We start from the raw sequence: 27,817 nt of genomic DNA on the forward strand, positions 1-27,817 counted from the left end.
ATCCTCTCCATGCTCTAGAAAAGCCCAATGTATTGTGGAGCTAGCTTACCTCGGAGGCCAAATCTCTTCACCCCTTTCGTGGGTGAGACTCTCAGAAAAATATGGTCGCCAGTAGAGAACTCCAGGGGTCTCCATCTTCGATCAGCATAACTCTTCTGGCGGTCCTGCACCTCTGACATCCTCCGTCCGATAATGCGGACCAACTCGGCCTCTTGTTGTGCTCTCTGAGGTCCTAGCAGCTGGGCCTCCCCAAACTCCTCCCAGAGGGTGGGTGTCCAACAAGGTCTACCATACAATGCTTCAAACAGTGCCATCTGGATAGCTGAATGATAGTTATTGTTGTAAGAGAACTCTACTAATGGCAGGTGGTCCTCCTAGCTGCCTCCGAAATCCATAACGCAAGTCCTCAACAAGTCCTCTAATGTTTGAATGGTCCACTCTGACTGTCCATCTGTCTGTGGATGGAATGCTGTACTGAAATGGAGCTGTGTGCCCAAGGCCTACTGCAGACTCTACCAAAATTGGGACGTGAACCTTGGGTCTCTATCTGATATAATGCTCAAAGGAACACAGTGCAATATGATGATCTCCCGACAATATAGCTCTGCCAATCGATCCAAAGAATCGGTCTTCCAAATTGCTAAGAAATGTGCGGATTTAGTTAATCGGTCAACGATTACCCAAATCACGTTATGGCCTCGTCGTGTCCTAGGCAATCCCACAACAAAATCCATGGTGATGTGCTTCCATTTCCACTCCGGAATAGGAATCCTCTGAAGTAAACCAGCAGGTCTCTAGTGTTCATCCTTCACCTGCTGACAAACTAGACATCTAGCTACAACTCTGCGATGCCTTTCTTCATGCCGCTCCACCAATAGGAACACCTCAAGTCTCGATACATACGAGTCTTGCCTGGGTGGATAGTAAATCAGGAGCGATGAGCCTCCTGAAGTAGCTCCTCCAAGACCGGGTGATATGGAGGTATGCATAACCTGCCTCGGAAATAAATGACACTCTCGTCATCTCAGGTGAACTCCGTCTGTTGCTCGGAATCTATCTGGTTGCCAATAGACTGTATGCGCCGATCACCGGCCTGAGCCTCTCGGATCCTCGTCTTGATCGACGATTGAGAAACCATGGTAACCAAAATACCCTGCTCTATCTGTCCCTGCTCCTCAAGGCCCAACTCGGAGAAACCTTGAATCAAGTCCGTGACTAAAACTCGATGGCAAGCTAAAGTCCCTCTGGACTTCCGGCTAAGTGCATCGACAACCATATTAGCTTTCCCCAGGTGGTAGCTAATAGTACAATCATAATCCTTCAGGAAGTCCATCTATCTCCTCTGTCGGATATTGAGTTTCTTCTGAGTGAAAAGATATTTGAGACTCTTATGATCAGTGAGAATCTCAAATGTAATATCATAAAGATGATGCCGTCAAATCTTCAAAGCAAAGATAATAGCGGCTAGCTCCAAATCATGTACTGGGTAGTTCTTCTCATGCTCCTTCAAATGATGAGAAGCATAGGAGAGTACCCTACCGCGCCGCATCAAAACAACACCCAAACCCTGTAGAGAAGGGTCAGTGTAGAGCACGAATCCATCCTCTCCGGAGGGCAAAACCAGCGCTGGTGCCGACACTAGTCTCCTCTTTAGCTCCTGGAAGCTGGTCTCGCAGGCTTCTGACCACGTGAACTTCACGCCTTTCCTAGTTAGGCATGTCAGCGATATAACAATGCGAGAGAAACCCTCAATGAACCATCTGTAATATCCAGCCAATCCCAAGAAACTATGGATCTCCTGAACTAATTTCAGCTGCTGCTAGCTAGTGACCACCTCGATCTTCTAAGGGTCCATGAAAATACCTCGGCTAGAAACTACATGTCCCATAAAATAGACTGAGGATAGCTAGAAAGCACACTTGCTGAACTTCGCATATAGACGATGTTGTCGAAGAGTCTCCAAGACTATGCAAAGATGCTGTGCATGTTCCTCCTCGGAACGCGAGTAGATCAAAATGTCATCGCTAAAAATGATAACGAACTGATCTAGATACTCCAGGAAGATGCGGTTCATCAAATCCATAAATACCGCTGGAGCATTGGTAAGCCCAAATGACATTATCAAAAATTCATAATGTCCGTATCTGGTGCGAAATGATGTCTTCTGAATATCAGAATCTTTGACTCTCAACTGATGATATCCGGACCGCAAATCAATCTTAGAATACACTGATGTACTTCTGAGCTAATCAAATAAATCCTCGATCCGTGGTAAGGGGTACTTATTTCTGATGGTCACTGCATTCAGCTGTCTATAATCGATGCACAACCTCATAGTACCGTCTTTTTTCTTGACGAACAAAACCAGAGAACCCCACGGAGATACGCTAGGACGAATAAATCCCCTGTCCAATAACTCCTGGAGTTGGACCTTTAGCTCGTCCAACTCTTTCGGTGTCATACGGTAAGGAGCTTTCGATGTCGGCGCGGTCCTCGGAATTAGCTCAATAGCAAACTCCACTTGCCTTCGGGGAGGCAAGCCTGGTAGCTCATCTGAAAATACATATGGATACTCTCGAACCACTGGAATGTCTGAGAGCTGAGATATACTGCTGTCATCAGCATTAATTAATGACAATAGAAATCCCCGACAACCATGTGACAATAACTTCTGAGCCTATATTACAGAAATGGTCGATATACCGTCATCCCTAATGCTAGTGAAATTCCACAAGGGTTGGTTCAGAGGTCAGAATGTGATGACCCTCGTTTGACAATCAACTGTGGCATAATATGCTGACAACCAATCCATGCCAAGGATAATGTCAAACTCGACCATTTCCAGTACTAATAAATCTATAATGAGTATATTGTTGTCGAAGTCTAACGGGCATCCTTTGACCTCCTGAGTGACGTCCAATGTATCACTGGACGGTAGGGAGATGGTCAGTTGCTGCGATCTAAGAATAGGTAGTCTACCAATCTCCCTCATAAATACTCGAGAAATAAAGGAATGCAAACTACCAGTATCAATTAGCATATCAGCAGAAAATGCATAAAGTAAACCATACCATGAAAAACGGATCCGTCAGCCTGCTGTGCATTCTCTCAAGTAACCGTGTGAATTCGTCTAGTCTCTGGCAGGGGTGGAGGTGGTAGCACTGCCAGAGGTTGCTGCGCCTGAGCTGGAGTCTAAGCCTGCCACTGAGGCGGTGCTGGATACTGAGCCAAAGATGGATATGAGGGCTATGATTGATACTGAACCAGTAGCTGGGGCTGCGACTGGTACTGAACTAGCGACTGTGGCTGGAGCTGATACTAGACTAGTGGCTGAGATTGAGACTGGTATTGGACCAGTGGCTGGGGCTGCAGCTGATACTGCACCAGTGGTTGAGGTTGCGACTGATACTGAGGTCCCAAAATAGAACCCTGCGATACCGTGTGAGCACTAGAGTGCTCCTGTCCGTGCATGCCATATGCAGCTACTGCTGGAGGGGTTGTCCTCTGCGGATGATGCGAATATTGGGATTTTTGCCCCTGTCACTGAGTCCCTATCTGACTAAACTATCCTCCCTGAACAGAAACTCTGGAAGCCACATGCTGAGTCTTCAACGAACAATCTCGGCTCATGTGCCTAGGTAGTTTGCAATAATAGCAAACTGACTGTCCCAGGGAGCAGGCTTATATGATGTGATCTCTGGATCCACATTGGGTGCAGTGCATGTCACTGGAGGACTGTTTCCGGTTCTACTGAGAAGACTAAAAACGTCCTGAGGAAGTCCGCCTTGATTTCTGAGGCCGGCCAGATGCCCAGAAGTACCCTGACCTGACTGATTACGACCACTCTGCTGCTGTCCGATAGCCTGCGGCTGCTGGATCTGCCCTGAAGCCCGATTTGTCTGCTTCCTTTTCTTGTCCACACTAGTTCTCTGCTGAGCCGACTCGATCATAAGGGCTCTGTCTAATGCCTCTATATAAGATGAATTACCAAAACTGATAATCTTTACTTGCAGATACCCATCCAATCCCTGGACAAACTGAAGCATACGAGACCTGCCCTCAGCAACTAACTCTAGATAAAATCTGGCTAACCGATTAAATTCAACGTTGTATTTTGTCACTGTACGGTTGTTCTACCGAAAACTCAGAAAATCCTATCGGCGTTCATCTGATATGACCATGGAAAGTACTGGCTCTTAAAAGCCTCTCTAAATCTTGCCCAGGTGATGTGTTGCTCGCCTATGATCGAGCGCTGCGTATTCCATCAGATATCAACCTCGTCTCGTAAATGAAAAGCGGCCAGCACTGCTTTCTACCACTCGGAGCAAGCCATATAAAAAAAAGTCCACTCCATAGTCTATATCCAAGATTGAGCCACGCTCGGATCGGTCTCCCCGTGGAATAGTGTCAATCAACTTTTCACCGACTCTGCCAAAGCTGGGATCTGAGCTCGTGCCGCAATCAAATCAGTAGGGTGAGTAGGAATCACCGCGGGAACTGGCGGAACCACTGGAGCTGGTACTACAAGTGGTACCGCTGGGTAGGCCAGGGAAGGTGTTAGAGTGTATACTAAAAGCCTAGCTTTTTGTAAATATTTATTTTGAAATAAAGAATCACATTGGTCAAATATCTACATTTATATGCTAAGTGTAGTTGTTCAATTAATTTATATTGTAGATAACATGGTGTGTGGTGTCACATACAGAAGATCATGTTATCAATTCCTTATAAATTATAAACAGAAGCTCACGACTAAGATGGAAAGGAACAAACCATTCGAATAGTCGTAGTGTAATTTAGTATTAGTTTATCTTAACTATAAAATTACACTAGTACATTCTGAGTATATTGAGCAGGACCATTTAAGGTAAGTTTTTTATACTGACTATATAAAAGAACAAGACCTTTGTTATTTTGGAAGTGTGTGCTCTTAATCATGATATAATAACAAGCACATATACTCAATATTCATTTCTTTAATTTATCAAAGGGTGCAATTTAGTTCGATAAATCAATAGACCCGATAAGTTGGAAAATGATATTATTTATATGGTGTGTTGTTGATTATAGAATGAAACTGTGTCCTAGTAATCTAGGTTGATAATGCCCCCAAGAGGAGCTCATAAGGATTGTCATGTAAACCCTGCAGGTGGACTTAATCCGACATGACGATAAGGTTGAGTGGTACTACTCTTGGAGCTAGATATTAATTAAGTGAGTTGTCAATAACTCATTTAATTAGTGGACATTCGATATCTTAAACACAAGGAGATTAACACACTCATGATAAGAAGGAGCTCATATAGTAATATGGGACTGGTGCGATAGTTCAATAATAACTCTTTAGTGGAATGAGATATTATTGATGAACTCAAGTTGGGTGTTCGGGGCGAACACGGGAAGCTCAAGTTCATCGGGAGACCAAAACCAATTTCTCCTCTCGGTCCCTGTCGTAGCCTCTTATTTTTAAAGTGTTATACCCACCCATACCCACCTTAAGATGACCGGCCAAGCCTAGCTTAGAGCCTAAGCTAGGGCTGGCCAAACCAAGGTGAGATGGTTTAAAGAGGTGGCCGACCCTAGCTTGAACCCAAGCTTAGGTGGCCGGCCACCAAAAGGATTTTATTTTTTTAAAATCTTTTCTTATGTGGAAGCCATGGTTTTAAAAGAGAGTTTAAAATTTAAATATTTCCTTTTATAGTTTTCTACAAAAAAATTAAGAGAAAAGTTTGATATCTTTCCTTATTTGTAGTTAAAAGGAAGATTTTAATTTTTGATAAAACTTTCCTTTTTTGTAACCATCCTCATGATTTTAAAAGAGAGTTTTAAAATTATAAATCTTTCCTTTTATAGTTTTCTACAAAAGATTAAGAGAAAGATTTGATATCTTTCCTTATTTGTAGTTAAAACGAAGATTTTAATTTTAGAGAAAACTTTCCTTTTTGTAAATCATCCACATGCTTTAATAGAGAGATTTTAATTTATAAAAGTTTCCTTTTATAACCAACCATGAAGGAAATTTTTTTAAAGAGAAATTTTTATTTTAAAAATTTCCATAAACAAATTAGGAAATTTTAATTTTTGTTTAAAACTTTCCTTGTATGTAGGATATTGAGGTGGCCGGGCAAATAGAAACAAGAAAGGAAATTTTAATTAAATTTTCCTTTCATTGGCAAAGAGGATAAGGAAGGTTTTATTTAAATTTTCCTTATTTGCCAAGACTAAGGAATATAAAAGAGAGGGTAGAGGTGCCTCACCTTAGAATAACCTATCATCTATTCCTCTCTCTTTTCTTCCTTGGTGTGGCCGGTCCTCTTCCTTCCCTTCTCTTCTTCTTGTGGCCGAACCTCATCTTCTCTTGGAGTTCTTGTGGTGGCCGGATCTTGCTTGGAGAAGAAGGAGAGAAAGGAGGCTTTGTTTCTAGCATCCCTTGGAGCTTGGTGGTGGTGGCCGAACCTCATCTTCTCTTGGAGTTCTTGTGGTGGCCGAAACTTACTTGAAGAAGAAGGAAGCTTGGGTAGATTCTCGTCTTGGTAGATCGTCGCCCACACGACGTCCAAGATAAGAAGAGGAATACGACAGAAGATCGTGAGGTCTATAAGCTATAAAAGTTATAACTAGTTATTAGTTTCCACATCATAACTAGTTCATCCTTTTATTTAGATCTTGAAATACCAAACACAAGAGGCTAATAAATCTAGTTTATCAAATTTATGTTTTCGATTTTGTATTTCTTTTGTTTTTCGAATTTGTGATTCGATTGTTCTTTTTGGTTAAACCTAGGGTTATTATAAAGAAATTAAATATTAAATTTCATTGAAAGACTTTGTCTAGGAAGTGGTGGATGCTCCCATACCCAAGAAGGCCTAGTGCCTCGCCATGTTTAACCTGGAAGCCAATCTCTGAAATTAATATTTAATTGAATTTGTAACATAGGTGGCTTTGGATTAATAATGTTAAGCATCGTTTGCGATCCAAGTCTAAACCACTAAGAACAGATAAGTTGAATTTGGAATCAATAATGTTAAGTTCTGTTTGCGATTCCAAATTTAATTTCTAAAGAACACAATAGATTGTTAGGAATGGTTCAGGACTTGTACAAAATTTTTGTACAGGGGTACCGGTACGATATTTCCAGTAGCAACCAACAGAAGGTACCCTTGGTGTTGCTGCATAAGTCGGGGCAGGTACCGCTGGTGGCACTGTAGGGTCCATATAGGTAGGAGCGACTGGAGGTACCGGATAAGGAGCACCTGGTACTGCTGGCGTGGGTGTTGGGTATTGCTGTGCCCATTTTTGTCATGTTATGATATCAAAAGAATTTAGTACCGAACCCCTTCTAAGCTAATGTAGCATAGAAATGACTCAGGTTGTCTCCAATGGAAGCAACGATAGGATGATAATCTTGGATTACATGTTATTCCTATTTTTGAGGTTTTAATATATAAATGGGGGTTTAAGCTTTGAATCTAAATCTAACAAATAAAAAGCACAGCAATTAAGAAGCTAATCTAATGCATAAATGAAACCTAACTAAATGCCAACGATTAATCCACAACGCATTGTCACAGTACGCCTTGAGTTTCATCATCAACACAACTATACTAAAGAATGAAATAACAAGACACAATTAAATCTAATCTTAAGCATAGAATAAAATAACAAGACAGAGGATAAATCTGATCTAAAGCTTCAATTTAAACCCTAACTTTAACTTAACAACCTAACAATTAACCAAGCACAAATTAAACACAAATTAAACTTCAACAAGGAAATGAAATGCTAGATTACTTGCTAAAACATAACAACATAAGAGAAATCTATTCTAGCTTCTAAAACAGTAACAAAAGAAACTAAATGGTAAACCGTTCCAATCTCACAACCAATCTAACCAAGCTTCACACTCTTGCCGTCACACAAGAGGCCGGAGACGAGAACGCCAAACTCTGGTCATCAATGGAGAATCTCAGTAGCGTATCAACTCGAGGATTGCTCAGCTAAACCAGAGGAACTCCTCCGACAAGCTAGAAACAACCCTAAACCCATAAATGGCCGAAAATTTGGAAATCTACAACCCTTCACCTCTGAATATGGAATGGAAGCTATGGATGATGGATGATCGTCGGATGAAGCTCAGGAACACCGGAGGAACGCCGCCAAATGTCGCTAATGGGAGGAGAAGCACAGATCTGAGGGAATGCCCAATAAACTTGTGGAAATAGAGGATCGCCGGAAGCGAAAATTACGTCGACAGGAACGCCCGCCGATGGCTCCAGATGATCGGGATGAAGTTGCCGTGAAGCTCTGCACCGAAGTCGTCGCTTGAAGAGTTGATCGGAGGTGGAAACGGGGTCAGAATCTTGGGAGAAGCTGCACGACGCGAAGCTCAGCGCTGTGGAGGAGATCAACACCAACGAAGCTATTGTAGCTTCTGTTTTAAATTAGATCCAGATTTTAACGGATGACTGGGAGCAATTCGGATCTTGATCAACGGTGAAAAGTTTCTTTAACTCCGATCCGAAGGTGCTGATCTTAATCTAGGGTCTGGATCTACTCTCCCTTAGGTCGGATGGACCAGATCTTCAATGGATGGCTCAGATCCCTCCGATCTTTGATGAACGGTCCATAATGCACTGTAACTTGATCTTCTCGTTTAAACTCAGATTCGAGCACAAATTCGATTTAAATAGATCCAAATCCAAGATCATTTGATGTCTACAAAATAAGAATCAAATATTAGCATCAAATAACACCAAAAATAAAATAATTTGTAATTAAGTTCAAGAATAAAGATAATGCATGAAATGTGATGCATATATAGGTTTCATCTATGAATATAGTATCAAACCATGCATGTATGAATCAAAATAATGCAGTAAAATCATGGTTATCAAATCCCCCACACTTAGTCTTGAACGTCCCGTGCAAATAAAGAAAATCTAAAAATCATCTTTACAAAAGATTCCCTAGCAATACTTAGAAGATAGTAAAAGGAATTTAACTAAGACCATCTAAAGATCACAAATAATCATGAATACACTCCAAACAATAATCAGTAGGTATGGTAGTTTCAATCAGTAACAAGACCAGAATTTCTTCCTAAATTCTTAATTCCACGATCAACTAGGGTTAGCTCCATTAACGCTAATCATTTTGATAAACCATCAAAGCAAAAATTCCAAACCCTTATATCCCACTAATTCCCTTACCTTTTCTTCTTCTTCAATCGTCTGTGATGGCAACAGATCCGATCAACAATGGGGTGGCAGGAACCGAAGGAAACCACAATTTGTAACCCGATCAGATCCAAAAGAAGGGCAAATAGGTGGCTCGGCAGAACTTGCAAATCAACCAGCTCAATAGATTTTCCGACCACAGTGATCACAGACCCAAGAAAACACCTCCGACGATGGCTGGTTGAAGGCAGGTACCTGGTGATTAGCAACCGGCGCTGGTTTGATCGGTGGTAGTGTGGAAAAGAGATCTGATGATGGAAATTTAGGACACGGAAGGAGAAACTAAGGCTTGGATCCCTGCTCCTGGCCAAAGATCAACTTGTACAGAGGTGGTGCCTCAGATCGGGAAGCTGTGCACTCGGTCGGCGGCAGAGGGGTGGCAGTCGACGCTAGGGCATAGGGAAGGCGGTCGGCGCTAGGGCAGAGGAAAGGTGGTCGTAAAGAGGAGATCGAATGGGGAAAATGGGAAGCTCAGCCGGTGTGGGGTGAGCGACGCCGGCGAGCTCGACCTCGTTGCATCGACGCGATTGCGGCAAGAGTAGGGAGACGACATCGGAAGCAAGGAGAATCGGTAGAGGCGAGAGGAAGGGGAGGAGTCTCGGTGTCGTGTCGGGTTGGGGAAGAGGAGAAGACGGGACGACGATGAGAAGAGGAGAGGATGGGTTTGGCGAGGGGAGAAATAGGGCACGACTAAAGAAGGGGAAAAGATTTTATAACTTAGGGATTTTTTTATTAAACCCTAGATCAATTTCTTAATCAACTCCCACCTTTGGGTATTCCAAACAGACTTTCTCCAAGCCTATAAATTTGCCCCTTAAACTCGTCATACGAGCTCCGAAAAATTCCTAGAAAATTCTTAAAAATTTCTAAAAATTCCGTTAAGGTTATTCGTTCATTAAACCCTATTATTTTATTATGATATTTTACAAGTAAATAAAATTATAAATAAAGATAAGTAAAAAATATAAATAAAAATAAATAAATTGCTAAAAAAAAATTAGTAGAGAAGTTTATGAGAATGGAGAGGTTCTTCAAAGAAGTGGGTTTTTTTTTTTTAACTTTTAATACAGTAGGGATGTGATGGAGCAAACCTCTGTAACAGATTTACAGACTGCACATGCCCTTAGTATCGGAATTATTGATGTAATTAGTTAATGCATGAGGAATGTTGGTGTGCGAAAGTGATTAATTACAAAGATTTAGAGAACTAGAAGATGATTTTAAATAATATGTTTTTAACAAATTTTAAGTTTTTTTGTCTTTTCTGTTTTGATTAGTTTGTTGACTATGGAACAAGATATATTTTGATGAAGTCGATCATCACACTAAAAAAAAATACTCAAATAGCTATGGAATTACTCAAATTATAACTAAAGATTACTGACACAATATTAATTTTATTACTAAATTAATGATAAGTATTAATTTTATCTCTAAATTAGCAATGGAATTAGATATCGTCGATAATTAGTAATCAAATTAATATTTCATTGCAATATTGATTGTTATTAATGAAAAATTATAATTAATCTATTTAATTAGTGATGAAATTTAATTTCTGTCGCTATATTAGCAATGGAATTATATCTCCGCAATTAAATTAGCGATGGAATTACACGAAAATATAATTCTATCGTTAATTTATGGTCATATTAGTGTTTTTTGATTATGAATTTTTTCCCTCTGATCGCTCTCTCATGTCCCTCTTTGATTCCCGTTCTTCGAGGTTCGAGTACGATCTCCTCTCTTGCGCAAGGTAAACCTCTTGTTGGAAATACAATCAAAGTCTTATATTAGAAATACATAAAAAAAATCATGGGTTTAAAAAATAAAAGATATCTCTATTGGTATTAGGTCTTTTAGGTAGAGCTCAAAAATAAATTCACAAGGTTTATGCTTAAAGTGGACAATATCATACCATTATAGATATATGTGAATATGTTTTTATCCTAATAAGTGTTATCAGAGTCATGATCCAGACTGGATGCTCTATGAGGTGACCTTGAACGAAATTGAGAGCAGGCCCAAAGCAGATTAAGAGTGATCGGATGCTTGTGAGGAGGCTCGAAGCAGGTTGACCGAATGCTTACGAGGAGGTCAGAAATAGGTCAAGAGTGACCAGATGCTTGCGAAGAGGTCCAGAGTAGGTCAAGAATGACCGGATGTATGAGGGGAAACCTGGACCATGATAGTAATAGTGGTCCTTCATTTGAGGGGAAGATTATTGAGAATACAATCAAAGTCCCACATTGAAAATATATAAAAAAGATCATGAGTTTCAAAGATAAAAGGCATCTCCATTGCTATGAAGTATTTTGGGTAGAGCCCAAAAATAAATACATGAGGGCTTAGATCTAAAGTAGATAATATCATATTATTGTGGATATATGTGAATTCTTTTAGTCCTAACACCTCTCCCCTTTCCTCTCAACTTTGACCTTGGTGAGACTATGGGATCTCAAAAAGGTCATGCGTGCTTGCGTGGACAGCCACAACCTCCCGTTGTGCTCACGAGGCTGGCCGTGCCCTGTGCTCACGACATGGGTCGAAGACTAGACCATGACCTCTCAAGCTTGATCGATCGGCTACAAGCACAACCTTGACCTCTCATCGAGATTACGAGGTGAGTTTGGCCATGACCTCAAGCTTGGTTGTGCAGCCGTGGGCGGCCGTCCCTACAACCCTGGTTGGGTAATGGGTGTGCCTGCAACCCTGGTGGAGTAGCTGGGCATGCGTGTAGCTTAGGCCAGACAGTCGAGCGCACATGTAGCCCTGGCTGAGATGCCAAGTTCGCATGCATCCCTAATCGGGCGGCTATGCAGCTACATGCTCGGCAACCTCAAGCATGTAGCCTTGTTTGTGCACGTGTGCAACCCTATCCATGTGCTTATTCAACTTAGTGCAGTATGTGTACCCCTGACCGGGTATGTTGGGAGATTGCTGGTGTAATTATCCTCGGGTCAATGTTGAGAAAAGATCATGAGTTTAAAAGATGAAGGATATCTCCATTGGTATTAGGTCTTTTAGGTAGATCCCAAAAATAAATCCATGAAGGTTTAGGTCCAAAGTGGACAATATCATACCATTATATATATATGTGAACTTTTTTGGTCATAACAAGTGATATTAGAGTCATGATCTAGACTGGATACCATATGAGGTGACCTTGAACGAAATTGAGGGGAGGCCCAAAGCAGATTAAGAGTGATTGGATACTTGTGAGGAGGTCCGAGGTAGGTTGACCAAATACTTACGAGGAGGTCTGGAATAGGTCAAGGGAGACCAGATGCTTACAAAGAGGCCCAGAACAGGTCAAGAATGACCGGATGCATGAGGGGAGGCCCGGACCATGATAGTAATAGTGGTCCTTCATTTAAGGGGAGGATTGCTGGGAATAGAATCAAAGTTCCACATTAAAAATATATAAAAAAATCATGAATTTAAAATATGAAAGGTATTTCCATTGGTATGAAGTATTTTGGGTAGAGCCCAAAAATAAATACATGAGGGCTTAGGTCTAAAGTGTTGGTCCCTTTGGAGGCCGGCAAGAGGGGAGGGGTGAATTACCGTACAAAAAAAAAACAAACATTTCTCGGATATTCAACTAATTCAAAAGAACTTTAATCAAAATAAAGAGACTAATAAAGTGCAAATCAGACACAGAGGTTTACTTGGTTTGCAATCAGGGGATTGCTAATCCAAGGAAAGTACGCACACTATCTGATGATCTCCTTCGGGCGGAGTAGCCTCTTTACAGCGTTGACAGCACAAATAAAAGAAACAGAAATGAAAGCACAGAGAAGACTGATTACAAGTGAGTTAAAAAAATCTGTGCAAACCAGTGCTATATTTATAGCACTAGTCGGGGCACCCTGAAGGGTTCCGGGCGCCCTGAAGGGTTCCGGGCGCCCTGGGGGGATAAAATTTTATCCCCAATGTTCAGATCGCGATAAGCTTCGATCCAGTCAAAATCTTCATTCCGGGCGCCCGGAAGGGTTCCGGGCGCCCCGGGCTGCTCCGGGCGCCCCGGGCTGCTCCGGGCGCCTCCGGGCGCCCGGAATGGTTCCGGGTGCCCCGAGCCCTAAAGTCAATAAAGGTTGACTTTTTCATCTCCGGTTCAGCTCGTCTCGGTCCGGGTCTTGTTCGCTCCAGCTCCGCTAGCTTGGGTGATCTCGGCCATCCAGAATAGGGCTCACCCGAACCCAAGTTCCGACCTTCTCCTGGAGTAGCCTTCCTTCCCGGTTTCTCTTCCGTCGAACACCGCACACGTTCTTCTCGTCCACCGGTGTACTCTTCCGCGGTCACCTCGTCCCTCGGACGCACCGAGCCCGTCGGCTCTTTCCCCGTGCCGTCCTTCTCGCTAGCCGCGTCTTTCGCTCGATTTCTTGTGTTCCTAAGCTCCTGCACACTTAGACACAAGGGTTAGACACAACAGGACCTAACTTAACTTGTTTGATCACATCAAAACACCTTGGGGTTCCAACAATCTCTCCCTTTTTGATGTGAGCAACCCAAGTTAAGGTAGGGTAAAACAAATACAATAAAAAACAATTAATATGCAAATAAGTCCAAATATTTTTCAATTAAAAATTACCTCCCCTAGACTTAACATACTTCTTCCCCTTTGATCACATAAAAATTGGGGTTCTAAACAAGTCTAAGGTAAAAAATCTGAAAAAAAATTTCTAAGTTTTAAAAGAAAATATTCATAAGGGGGAAAAAATTTCTAAGGCAAATTTAAGTATTTGCAAAAATTTCTAAAAAAAATTTGAAGGTCCAATGAGAAGTTGGCAAAGCCCAAGTGGGTCAAAGGTTGACCGGACACTTGGTAAGAAAGTTCCAACAGGTCATGGTTGATTAGATATTGGGAAAGGGAACCCTAGACTTGGATCAAGCAAGTTAGGGTTAGACAATCAATTAGGATAATTAATTGGGTCGAGCATAATCAATTGGGTTAATCGATTAGGGTCACTCCAATCGATTAGGATGGATTCTTAATCGATTGGAAGTTTTGTGAAGAGAAATCATGAAAACAATGGCTGAATTGATTTTTCCATTTGATTCAGCCACTACTAATCGATTGGGTCAATCGATTAGGTAGTAATTTATCACAGAAGGAAGAATCAATTGAGGCAATCGAATCGATTAAGGCTCTTTGAATCAATTGGGATGACTCGCTAATCGATTAAGGTTCGAAAAAAGAGCCATTCTGTAGGTTGAACGGGCATATCCTACGTGACAATCGATTAGGAGTGAGCCTAATTGATTAGGAGGCGTCAAAGAACCCTAGAAAAAGGTTTTCATGGGCATTTTAAACTAGATCTTTCACACACACTCTCCGCTAGTTCTTGAGCAAGTGTTGCTGTACTTTCGAAGCTTTAAGAGGCATCTACAAGCAACAAGAGATCAAGCAAGCAAAGTTTTTATTGTATTGTATATTACTTTCTTATTTTTTTGTATTCTTGTTGTGAGCTTGTACCAGGCTTCTCTACCTCAGATTTATTTTCGATAAGGAGTGATTTCATAGTGGATGAAATCATGAGGAGAGTAGACCCTTGGATTAGTTACCTCAAGGAGGTGGATACTAAGTAAAATATAAGTGTTAGCATTGGTGAGTCTTCACTTCAAGATATCCACTGTAAATCATTATCGATGAAGTGATAGAAGCTATTCACCACCCTTTTAGCTCCCAAAGTGTCCTAACAGAGTGGCCCGATGGCCAAGAGAGAGTGCGGCTTGGGCAACCGAGTGGCCATACGTACATGCAAACCTTTAGTGTTTGGGTAAAAATGATCAAAAATATTGTATGTTGTTTGTGCACCCCTTTAATTAATTGTTGACTTAATAATATTTTGTGTGTAGATTTCTCTATTTGGTGTGTTTTTACACTTTTTTAAGACAATCTTATTTATGTACCAGCTTTAGGTATGTCATGGATGGTTATTTATTGATGTTATTAGGTTTTAACGCTTTAATTAAATTTAAGTTTAAACACAATATACATGCTTAGTTTTACACATTTAATGATGTTATAAATTTAATTCTTATTAGGTTACAAAGTATATAAAAAGCTTGGACATACAATAGGTTAGAAAATAAATTTATCAAGAATATTTTGATAGAGTTGAAGAGTTTGTAAACTTTGCTAAGCTCCATCCAAACTGTATAAATAGCAACAAGTTACATTATCCTCATAATTATTACAAATATAGAAATATAACTTTTCCCGATGAGGATACCATGAATATATATCTAGGTAGAAATGGTTTTATTCCAAATTACTATAACTGCAACTATCATGGATAGTCTTAATTGTTTTAGCCAATTGGATCTTTTGTTACTTCGTCATCTGCCCTTATTACTTGAGAGGAATCATTATATAATGATAATGCAATGTAATTAATAGTTTACAGCATAATATATGCAGTTGATCATTCTAATATAGACGAAATACCAATACCTGAAGTTCAGAAGTTATATGATATGTTAAAAGCTAGTGAAAGAGAAGTGAGGGAAGACATTTCTTCTGATCATTCTCAACTATCAACTACTATAAGACTATTGAACATAAGGCATAACATCATTTCTCAAAATAATGTTATGATGACATTTGCCAATTGATGTTAGAGTTGCTCCCTACTAATAACATAATGACCAATAGCTTCTATACACTACAACAAAATTGTTAAAAGACAACAGCATAAATACAAGAGTTTTAGAAGGAACATTGTTAATTTGCTCAAAGATAACAGTTTTTGACAAAATTGTTATCTTTGATCTCCCCCAAAAATAAAAGACAATAATTTTGTAAAAACCATTGTCATTGAGTGATTTTTTTAAAAAATCAACAACGCATTTTACAACGATTTTTTAAAACCATTGTTTTAAAACATTTTTTAAGGCTATGACAATAGTTTTATAAATCGTTATGTTTTTTTATATTGTTTTATATGGTCAAAGATAATGGTTTATTAAAACCGTTGTCTTTAACTTAATTCTTTCGCTTTTTTCCCTTTGAATGTCGTGTTTTGCTTTCTCTCGCCGAAAAGTTTTGGGGTGTGTTTTCCCCCCCTTAGTCTTCCTAAACCCTAGCCTTTTGTGTCTTTCTCCTCTTCTCACACGATCTCTTCACATTCCCTCTCCTCACACAATCTCCTCTTCACGATCTCCTCACACGATCTTCTCCTCTCCTCACATGTTTTTGCCTTCCACCCCTCTCGACAAACTACATTCCTCAAAACTCCTCTTCCCAAAGTGATAGTTGTTTCCCTAGAACTACACTCCTTTTATTTGTATATCAAAATGTTGAGGTAGATCGGAAACACCAACATCCACCCCTTTTTCCTTTCGACTCATTGCTGAGTTTGTTTGCTTCTACTTCCCTTGGAACCCAAGTAGTGTTTGCATCTGCCGAGAGAAGAGGAGGGAGAGGGTGTAGCGCACTCTTCGGCAGCCATCGGCTTGCCCCCACGCCGGAGGCTTGGGTCTGGAGGCATGGGGAACTCTCTCGGGTGATCGGCCTCTAGCGAGCGGTTGGTGTCCGCGGCTCGGGACGACGATCTAATCGAAGCCCGCATGTTGCTGGAGTTCAACCCTGGACTCGCCAAGTACTCCACCTTCCATGGCCTCAACTTCCCTCTACATTTCACCTCCGCCAAGAGCCACAACGAGGTCAGTTTTTTCCCCTCTTACAAGATTCAACCTTTCGATGTTTCTCACCGTGTTGTGGGTTGTTTTACTGACTTGGCGTGCCTCCTCAGATCATGACGCTGCTGCTAGAGAATGGGGTTGATGTGAATCTAAGAAACTATTGTGGCCAGGTATTCGATTACTTGTTCTCTCCCTCTTTTGACTTGCGATTTAAATCTATCCTTTTACTGGAACTTTTATATTCGAAAGGTTTAATCTTTGTGTTTATCATAAAAAAAATTGAATATATAGACAACATTAATGCAAGCCTATCATCACAGTCATTGGGAGGTGGTGCAGACTCTGCTCATCTACAGAAGCATTATATGTGTGAGTTCATCAAGATTTCCTTTTTATGTTCACAGAAATTGAAATCCTTTCTTTTAGGGGAGTTGAGAGTTAACTAGATTAGAAATCCTGAAGGTAACAAGAACAAACTATTTGAATGGCCGGAGTGCCCTGGACTTTGCATAGAAGGTGCTTCTATCCTCTTTTTAATGCTTTTATACTCTTTACTTGTCTTACTGGAATTTTTTTTTTTGAGATTCCTTATTTATTCTTTGCATTACAAACCAAGAATGGTATACACCAAGTTTATTATTATTATTTTTGTTATTATGTTCTTATTTACACTATCAGATTATAGTCAATTGTGATATGTTATATGACTTGCTTTTTAGTGTTTGGGATATATCACGTTACTTGCTTATTCATGTGCATTTTTCATATATCAATTGTGAATATTTAATTGCACTAGAAAATTATAAGATCAACAGATTCATAAGGATATGCTTCATGCACCTTATTTTTAATAAATTTAGTTGATTTTGAGCACTAATTGTTTCATTGGTATAATATCACACAAAAAGAACTAACTTATGAGGTGATTTCTTATGGGAAAACATGAATTTCCTTAATATTTCTGCAAACTTAGTATGTTTTTCTTTAACATTTAAAGTTTAGTTATTCTATTTTAGTTTATGTGGATGATTTTCTTTATATGTAATATGCTTTTCCATTTCTCTATAAGATATACTTTTTAAAAAACAACATCAACGTAATCTGAATAGTTTGTTAATTTAAAGTTGGCATTGAATTTTCATTTCTTTTAAGTTTAAGTTTTTTTTCTTCAAAGATCTTGGAACTTATCTCTTTTGATCATAAATAGCTTGCATGTTTTTACAAGAACTTTTAAATATTTTCTTTATTTATATGATTGCTTTTACAAGATTTGACGACTTTTTTTATTTCTATAATTGTAGATTGTGCCTTGTGCATTGTTAGCACTTGCAATTTACTTGGAAGTTGTTTTAGTGTTACCCTACACAAGGTCAACGACCAATGCAGAATATAAAGGTAAAATATAAATTATCGTATCTTTGCATATTCAAAAATAAAATCTCAAATTTATGTATACTTTTTAAATTATGGAATCATTCACGACTCTAAAAGAATAACAAAGGCACACATATGGTAACTGTTGTAAAAATATATGTGTGTTTATTATTCTTTTAGAATAATTTTTTTCATACATATAATAGTGTATTTCTTTTGATATCAATCGGTTGTTGATCTCCTGCTGCCTTATCAAAGGGGTGGAAAGATTGGACTTCTTGATAGAGCTGGTGTGGGGAAGACTGGATTTATTATGGAACTGATGATCAACAATATTGGAAAAGACTGGTATGAAAGAATTAGGAAGTGAGAAAGAGGAGTCCAATGAAATCCTACAAGTTGAAGATTGTGATGGGACTTGGGTTGATAATAATTAAGTGCAATCCTACATGGCATGAACCACCATAACAAGTTTCTAGTCTTTTGGCTATTTGTTCATTAGTTGTAAATGGAGTTTATTTACTTATTTGTATTGAGATAGATTTTATTTGAACATAAGACATGTTTCTTCTTTTGTGATTGTAAGTCTTGTATAAGTAACATTTTGAATGACATTGATGTGGGGAATATTCTTTCTTTTGTGATTATGATTCTTTATTATATATTTATATTGAAATATGACATATTGATATTAAAAGATAATAATTTATAAGAAAACAATTTAAAACCATTGTTATTGTCTATCACCCTTAAAGACAACAGTTAAAAACCATTGTCATAGCCCCAAAAATTATTGTAACTAGCAGTGTTATTAAAAGTACTCTAAACAACAATGGTTTTAAACCGTTGTCTTTTCATTCAAAGATAATTTTTTAAAACCATTATTGTAGCCCCCACTTTTAACAACACTATCAATTATAATGGTTTTAAAGGGCCTACGATAACTGATAAAGTTCATTATCTTTTAACGTTTTTGTTATAGTGATAATAATAAGAATTGGTCAGGGCTTGGGTTTGGTTTGCCTGTAGAAAATATTAATTATTGTATAAATATGTGCATGATCTTTTGGAGTGAAGATAGTAAATTTATTAAATGTAGAATGTGTAATCATCCTTATAGGTAGCATATACACATATCTGGGAAGAAGAAGAAGAATTTATTATGGAAAGTTATATATCACTCCCAGTTAACTATTAGGATTTAACGACTGTATGCATCTGTGTTTCGGGCCATAAGTGCACAGCTATATAGTCAGTAATATAAAAGATTGTCAAACCCACAGGGATTGGATATAAGTACTAGTGATTTCTCACGGAGAATTAGCTAAACAATTGGCGGTTGAGAGTCACGTGCTAATACAGAGAAATAAGATTGAGAAAAGGAAAGAGAAACAGAGACTTGATTTGGGAGATGTTCTAGGGGTTTAGTTTTATTGTGACATTTATTAATGTATCATGGTTCACCAATTGCCCATCCTTAATTCCCATGTACTTGCAGGAAGCTAGATTCATTACCGTCTCTTCCCTGTAGTGGTCAAGCCGGAATACTATTTAGATCTATACCCCATGCTAGTAAATGAAAATGGTTCCTATGAAGTCCGGTAAGGGTCACCCCTATCACTAGGGTCTCTCGGTCATAAATCACAAGAACACATTTATACTCAATAACCATAGAGATAGAGATAATAATTACGTCCAATTCCCAACTTCCTTCTAGGAATTGCTTCTCCTTTCAAGATAATACCCTAAATGTCTAGAAACGGGTTACTCCTATTACTAGGGCCCCCTCAGTCATACAATTTATGGCATTCCTCCTATGCGATTAACAATTCTACATAGATATTCAATCAAACATGAGAATTAAGCTCAAACACAATACATGCATATAAGATCAAATAGATATAAGACATGGTAATGCCATATAGATAGGAAATTGACATATCCATAAGTTCTTACATCAATCCACATCACAATTACTCCTTTAATCCTAGAACAATAGATCTACTCCATGGCATAAAGGGTAAAATCTAAAGACATAAGAATTGAAAGCATCAAAACCCAACTAGAAGAGGAAGGGAGAAGAAGCTTATCCAAATGTGTTGAGTGATCTTTAGATCCAATCCTTTGCTTCCGGAGTCAATGAGATGATGAAAATGATCTTGGATTGTCGAATGGAGAGCAGAGAGAATGTAGATCGACACCAAGATGGATCTCTCAAAGGGAGAACCTTCCTCCCCTTGGAAAGGGGAAGAAATCCCCTTAAATAGTGCTAAGCAAGGGCCTTGCATGACCCGTGTCACAACTGTGTGGCATCCACACGACCACCCTCTGCTTGGCTTGGGGTTAAGTGGCACGGTCATGTGGTTTCACATAGTTGTGTTCTATTTAGTCTTTGGACGATCCACACAGCCGTGTGAATTCCACACGGCCGTGTGGATTCCACAATGCCAAAGTCTGCTCCTCCTCTTGAAGGCCACACGACAGTGTGGATCCACAGGCCGGGGCCATCTTCTTCTCTGTTTCTTGGCATAACTATGTGAAATCACATGATCAGAGTCTTCTCCACCTCTGGTAAGTGGCACGACTGTGTGAACTTCACACGGCCAAGCCATTTGTCTTCGTTTGTTCTCCGAATTGTCTACGAGTGCCATTTTCGCCCCAAAAGTGGCTCCTGTTAATAGAAAAATACACAAAGAGTAGATCTCTGATAAAGAAGAGTTATTATGCTGAAAATATAATAAGAGATGTAGAAATACATAGATCAAGCATAAATAAAGTACGTAAATGTGAGTCAAGAATAAATAAAATTGTATATAATCTACGCACATCAATCTGCTGCAATAGTAAACCACATGATGTGGCATCATGAGCATGTACATGATGGAGATTAATGTGTCATCTTTTTGACTCCCTTACATGGAAACATCTTGATACAACATTTCCCCCCTTTACAATGGAACCACGTAATGTAAGTGAGATTTTTAGGAGATGGATTTTAGCCTTTTGGTCATTTTAGACATCACTATTCATCTTGGCAAGTCATATTAACACTATATTGTAAGATTGAGGCACATGAGAGGGGGAGGGTGAATCACATGATTTTAAAAACTTATTCTTTATCAATTTTTGAAATGAGTGCACAACGAAATTTAAAGAAGACAAAAACAAAGTAAGAAAATAAAAGTATATGATAGGTTACTTGGTTTGGAGCCTTCGTCGACTCATACTCCAAGACCCATGATTCCTGAGATCATATCAATGAGAAATCTACTAAAAACCTTTTCTGAAACCACCAAAAATGGGAATCGATTATAATAACGAAGTAAAGGATAGAGTAACGACCTACATTATCCTAGCAACAAAATAAAAAACTTAAACTAAAGTGTTTCCAATACAAGATTGTTGAAGTTGAGAGTTTGAGTGCTGGTGTCGATTTGCCAGCAATAGTCGGATGAAGTAGAATAGTAGCGTGGCAGCAACAAAATAGATTTCACATAGTCAGAGCAGTAGAAGGATCGTTGAAGCTTGTATTTGAGTTATGCTCTTGAAGCTACTTGTGACCTACTTTTGAAGCTCATTAGAGGTGCCTCCAACAGCTCTGAGGTGCCTCCTTTGATGCTTATCAGATCTGAGAGCTTTGCAGCTTATCCACTCAAACTATACAACTTATCTGCACAAAGTCTGAATCTTATCCGCATGAGGGCACCTCCAATGTGCTCTGACGCACCTCCAACAGATGCACAAGGGCGCCTCCAACTAGTCCAGGGCGCCACCAACTTGTGTGTGAGGGCACCTCCAACACTGTTCATCCGAGGTTTAAAATGCATTTTACCGCTCCAAAATATGTTAGTGCAAACAATAAACTATACTTTGTAAAACAGAGTTAGTACAATAATAAAATAAATTTATTATGACTTAGATCCTATCTTACCAGGACCAGGATCTTGTCATGGTCTCAGCTTAGAATTTTAAAATGGATCTAAGCTGGATTGCATCTATAGTCCCACCGAGACTCGTCCTCACTGGATGACTCTCCTCCAGTACTTACCTTTACTTACCTGCCAAACATCTGGTCCTTTAGACCTGTTTGAACTTTCTCTGGTCCTCTTTAGTGTCTAATCAATCTAATCTACTAAGACTTACCTATAACACTGAGTTACTACAATAGATATAAAATAGTAAAGTAAAACAGTGTTAGCAATATTAAGAATTCGTTGATCTAATCGACCACGCGTAGTCCACCTTAAACTAGTAGTCACACATGCTTGGAGTTTACTTCTCCAAGACTTTGTATTACCTAGGGTTACCTTCCCCTAAGGTTGCATAGCTTCACTCACTAGGACTTCCATTGCCTGAGTTCACTCACCAGGACTTCCACCACTTATCTTTACTCATTAGGGCCTAGCTTCACTCACTAGGGACTAACTTCATTTACTAGGACTTCCATTACCTAGCTTCACTCACTAGGACTTTAACTACCTAGCTTCACTCACTATGACTTTCATCACCTAACTTCACTCATTAGAGTCCTTTTGCTTTTTGATTTCTGTACTTTGTATTTTCTACAATTTAATTTATGCATTTCTAATATCTGTATTGTTTTAATTTAATTAAGTCTTATTCTTGCATGCAGAGATCTAACCTTGCAAAAGATTTATTACATCTTGATCTTGAGATCGATAGAATTTTCTGAAGAAGAAGAAACCTACAGAAGCAACAAGAAGAGGAAGCAAGAACACAAATGGCAAACACACCTTTTAAATATTACGTAACACCTTATGCTCGAGGACTTCGATCTAGCATCACAAGACTATCTACCGAAGCTAAAATTTTTGAGATAAAGCATGTCGTAATTACTATGGTGCAATAACATCAGTTTAGAGGAGGATCACACGAGGATCCTAATCAGCACCTAGAGGCTTTTTTTTTATGAAATATGTGAAACAATGAAGATGAATGGGGTACCAGCCAAAGCAATTAGATTGCTCTTATTTGGCTTTTCTTTAAGGGATAGAGAAAAACTATGACTCTCTTCCTTACCTGCAAATAACATTACATCTTCGGAATAGTGTGAGCAAATTTTTTTGATAAGTTCTACCTACCTAGCAAGATAGCACATATGCAAAATTTATTTCCTAGTTTCAGACAATTTGACACTGAATCTCTCTATGAAGTGTGGGATAGATTCAAAAATATGCTCAAACTATGCCCACACCATAGCTTGGAAAAATGGTTAGTGATCCACATATTCTATAATGAAATCAATTATCATACAAAGATATCTCTTGGCTCTGTGGCTGAAGAAACCTTTATGAACAAGAGTCTTAATGAAGCCAAAGAAATAATAGAGAGTGTGACTCTTAATCATTATTAGTGGGCGTTAGAAAGAAGTGGAAGTTTTTCCCAGGGAATCCCATTAAGGTTGTAACGACCACACTTCTTAACCCTGACTCAAGACACGGACATTACTCCTTTTTAGTTACCTTCTAAAGACTTCGTTATATGCACACAGCTCGATCCAGAGATCTACTCTGATCTTGTTTCGACTGTTGAGTTGTGTTTTGAAATGATACGGAGCTGAGGTGAAGTCTAGAGCTGCTAAAGGGTCCGGACCGTGTGGCGATGGCCAACCGTGTAGGCTTACTAGACCCAAAACTGGGCACGATCATATAAGGTCCTTCTTGCTGGAGTAGGGCATGACTGTGTGGCTCACACGGCCGTGTTACCTTGACAGAGAGGGAGAGGGGAACGACTGTGTGGCTCACACGGTCATGTCACCTTCGGTTGAGAGGTAAGGGGTGCACGACCGTGTGAATCCACACGACCGTGTCATTTTAGCCGAGAAGAAGAGGTGCATGGCCGTGTGACTTCACACGGCCGTGTCACCTCCACCGAGACAAAGGGGTGCACGACCATGTCACTCCAACCGACAGGAAGGGGTGCATGGCCGTGTATGCCACACGACCGTGTCACCTGAGCCGAGGAGGAGAATGGCGAGGCCGTGTGACTCCACACGGCCGTGTCAAGGGCCGTGTCATGGACCGTGTGGAGGTCACCCCCTGCTCCATAAAAGACTCATTCTCTCCTTTTTACTCAACCTTGGCTATTACACTATCCCCTCACTTGAGGGAGAGTTTTTGACACACTAATTACTATCAACTGATAATTCGTCATAAGAAATTCATACTGGTATTACTTGCATAGTCAAAAGGTAGGAAGATACACTAAAACCCAGTTTAACACATTTCCTTGCACCAACAAGTTCCAGGATCTTCTTCCACGGTTCCGTCACACACACACCACCAAGCACTGCCCCTGCTGCCTCCACTTACTCGAGCTTTCCTTTACCTTTATCTGCAGTATAAGGAAATGCAAACTATAAGCAAACACTTAGTAAGCACCATCTACTCACAAAGAATATCAAGCATTAAAACGAGAACATGCTTTTCGAATTTGCTTGCGGAAAAACACAAAGCTCGTACTAAACATATAGTTCAAAAATCTGAACATGGCATGCATTTTAAATAGGTTTATCATGCAAGAACCTCAACTTGAAAACCATGCTAGAAATATAAACATGCAAAAGCAACATAAGTCTTGTTGTATTAACTACTCTTTGAACTCAAGTTTTTCAAACTTAGGAATGCTTCCCACCTAAGCGAATAATGCATTTTGAAAACTTTATATTACATAACTCGTGAACATAATATTCAACTTGCTTTGGGACCGACAATGTACCACTTTACGCGCATCCTTAATAAGATCCGAGGTAGCTAATCCTGAGCCTATTAATGTACTACTAGGTGATCTAGGGGCGCTTTGGGAGCCCACCCATGGACCTTGTGTCCAGTACATGCTAATTAAAAGTAAAATACTTTCTTTAAATATCGTTTTCTTATACTTTGCACATACTTGTCATTTAAACAAACACTTTATGTGTGCTAAATCCCCCTCACTTATAGGGAAGCACCTTAAGGCACCTGAATTTGCTTCTTAGTCCCAAAGCTTCATGGGAAGCAGTTCAAGGTACTCACATGCTCTTAATCCCAAACTTAGAGGGCATTTTACATCTCATTGCCTGTAACTTTTAAACATGTTTACTTCTCTAATATGTGTACATGCTTACTTCTTAACTATGCATATAACTATCTCAACTACAACAAGGAAGTTCTTACATGCACAAATGAAACAACTTATACTGCAGGTGAGAGGTACTTACATCCTTTCGCTAAGTCTTACAATTCTAGGGTGTAGGGAAGACATATCCTCTCTTGAATGCTGAAGTCTCCAAGACACCTTCCCCCCGCGTACTACCTCCTTGGAAGGAACCCTCTCCTTAGATCCCTCCCTTGGAAAGCTTCAAGATTTGGAGCCTTAGGTTTCTTGGCTGAAAATTCAAAGAGAGGAAGAAGAAATTCGGCTAGGGAAAGAAGAGGAGAAGGGGAGATGAAAAGTTAGGTTTTCATCTCTTCCTTTCCCTTTTATACTAAGTGGAAGTTGAAGCATCTCCTCACACAAAATCTGCTTATAATCAATTGTTTCCTACTTCTAATGTGATGCTTTACCAGCACCCTAATGAAAACTCTAACCAATCATATATAAGAGGTCTTGGGTTAAATCCTGCCCAAGGCCATTTTTAAATCTATTTTTATTTCTTTTTCTCTTCTTCAAGTTCTTTTTTCCCTTTTTGAATAGAGAAAATTTATGGGTGTTACAATCCCCCATACCTTATAAAAAGTTCATCCTCGAACTAGAACTATTGTGGATACTTCTGTCTCATCTCGTCCTCACACTCCCAGGTTACCTCTTCATACTGTTGACTTTGCCACAGTACCTTTACTAGTGGTATCTCTTTGTTTCTCAATTTCTCTACTTCTCAATCTATTATCTGAATAGGTCGACTTTTATAACTGAGATCCTCTTGAACTTGTACCGATTGTGGTTCAATCACTTGGTTTGCATCGGGAACATGCTTTTTCAGCATTGAGACATGAAATACATTATGAATAGCAGACATTTCCTGAGGTAATTCCAGCTCATAAGCTACCCTGCCAACTCTTTTGGTGATCAAGTGTGGAACCACATATCGTGGACTCAACTTTCCTTTCTTCCCAAACTATATCGCTCCTTTCATAGGAGCTACTTTGAGGAAGACTGAGTCTCCACCTTAAATTCCAGCGGTCTACGGCGCACATCCGCATAAATTTTCTGCTGGCTTTGAGCAGTTTCTATTCTCTGGTGAATTTTCTGAATATCTTAGGTGGTGTCTTCGATGAGGCCTGTCTGGAGTCCCATTTCTTTCTTTTCACCCCTTCATACCAACAAATAGGAGATCGACATCTCCTCCCATATAAAGGCTCGTAGGGTGTCATTCCAATAGTAGCTTGATAGCTATTATTGTATGCGAATTCTGCTAAGCATAGGTATCGACACCAACTGCCCTTGAAATCTAAGGCACAAGCCCGTAGCATATCCTCCAAAACTTGGTTCACCCGTTCTGTTTGCCCGTCAGTTTGAGGGTGAAATGCAGTGCTGAATCGTAACTTAGTGCCAAGAGCTCTTTGAACACACTTCCAGAATTGTGAAGTAAAACGACCATCTCTATCAGAAATTATAGTTTTGGGAACTCCAGACAATCTGATGACCTCATTCACATATAATTGTGCTAACTACTCAATAGAATAGGATGTTCTAATTGCTAGGAAATGAGCAGACTTGGTCAATCTGTCTACTATTACCCAGATAGCATCATAACCGTTCGTAGTTCTAGGTAGTCCTACTATAAAATCCATAGATACATCCTCCCACTTCCACTCTGGGATCTGGATAGGCTGCAGAACTCCGCCTGGTCTCTGATGTTCTGCTTTAACCTGTTGACACATCAGACAGGTACTGATGTATCTAGCAACATCTCTTTTCATCCCAGACCACCAAAAGTGTTCCTTTATATCTTGGTACATCTTGGTGGAACCAGGGTGCATGGCATAGGGTGTTACATGGGCTTCATCAAGAATTTTCCTCCACAGTTCTTCTTGATTAGGGACACAGAGACAATTACCATAATATAGTATCCCACTATCTGATACTTGAAACTCTCCATTTTCTCCTCCTTGTATTCCTTGCTTCATCTTCTGAATGTTGGGATCTTCCTCTTGCCTTTTGTGTATATCTTCAATCAGTGTTGACACTAATTTCAAGGTGGAAAGCTGTCCGGTAACAATTTCGAGCCCAAAGTTTACTACTTCCTTCTATAGGGATTGGGACATCGCAGCTAAGGATAATAAAGTTGTGCAAGACTTTCTACTTAGTGCATCTGCCACCTTGTTTGTCTTCCCTAGATGGTAGAGGATTTCATAGTTGTAGTCTTTGACTAGCTCAAGCCATCTCCACTGTCTCATGTTCAGATCCTTCTGAGTGAAGAAATACTTCAGACTCTGGTGATCTGTGTAAATCTTGCACTGAGCTCCGTATAAGTAATGCCTCTAGACCTTGAGAGCAAAGACTACTGCTCCTAACTCGAGGTCATGAGTGGGATAGTTCCTCTCATAATCTTTGAG

At 39.6% G+C, this 27,817-nt stretch overlaps 1 protein-coding gene and 1 non-coding gene across 15 annotated transcripts; one reads left to right on the forward strand and one right to left on the reverse strand.

Moving 5' to 3' along the window:
* Window positions 1-16,258: 16,258 nt before the first annotated feature.
* Window positions 16,259-23,328, forward strand: LOC122056250 (E3 ubiquitin-protein ligase XBAT33-like). 14 transcript variants are annotated; one of them, XR_006133076.1, is made up of 6 exons: window positions 16,259-16,907; window positions 16,997-17,056; window positions 17,178-17,255; window positions 17,313-17,402; window positions 18,188-18,281; window positions 18,519-18,742. XR_006133076.1 is itself a non-coding variant. In XM_042618108.1 (6 exons), the coding sequence occupies exons 1-5, from the start codon at window positions 16,812-16,814 to the stop codon at window positions 18,277-18,279; spliced, it is 351 nt and encodes a 116-aa protein (XP_042474042.1). In that variant the 5' UTR covers window positions 16,259-16,811; the 3' UTR covers window positions 18,280-18,281; window positions 22,894-23,328. The 14 variants fall into 14 exon arrangements, 10 of the variants coding, with proteins under 10 accessions (XP_042474042.1, XP_042474041.1, XP_042474043.1 ...); XR_006133075.1 differs by having other exon boundaries at window positions 17,349-17,402; XR_006133077.1 differs by having other exon boundaries at window positions 17,207-17,255.
* A 51-nt stretch (window positions 23,329-23,379) lies between these two features.
* On the reverse strand, window positions 23,380-23,483 carry LOC121968845. The gene has a single exon (XR_006108375.1). It is a non-coding gene; the product is annotated as a small nucleolar RNA R71 (small nucleolar RNA).
* Window positions 23,484-27,817: the final 4,334 nt, after the last annotated feature.

Source organism: Zingiber officinale, chromosome 3B (assembly GCF_018446385.1).
Source record: "Zingiber officinale cultivar Zhangliang chromosome 3B, Zo_v1.1, whole genome shotgun sequence".
Lineage (NCBI taxonomy): Eukaryota > Viridiplantae > Streptophyta > Magnoliopsida > Zingiberales > Zingiberaceae > Zingiber > Zingiber officinale.

Bases quoted from the DNA above. Each gene is read 5' to 3' on its own strand.
- LOC122056250 (XM_042618106.1), top strand. From the start codon at position 16,812: ATGTTGCTGGAGTTCAACCCTGGACTCGCCAAGTACTCCACCTTCCAT. The intron at 17,057-17,177 runs GTATTCGATTAC...TTGAATATATAG, and splicing joins TAAGAAACTATTGTGGCCAG to ACAACATTAATGCAAGCCTA. The intron at 18,282-18,518 runs GTAAAATATAAA...GCCTTATCAAAG, and splicing joins GACCAATGCAGAATATAAAG to GGGTGGAAAGATTGGACTTC.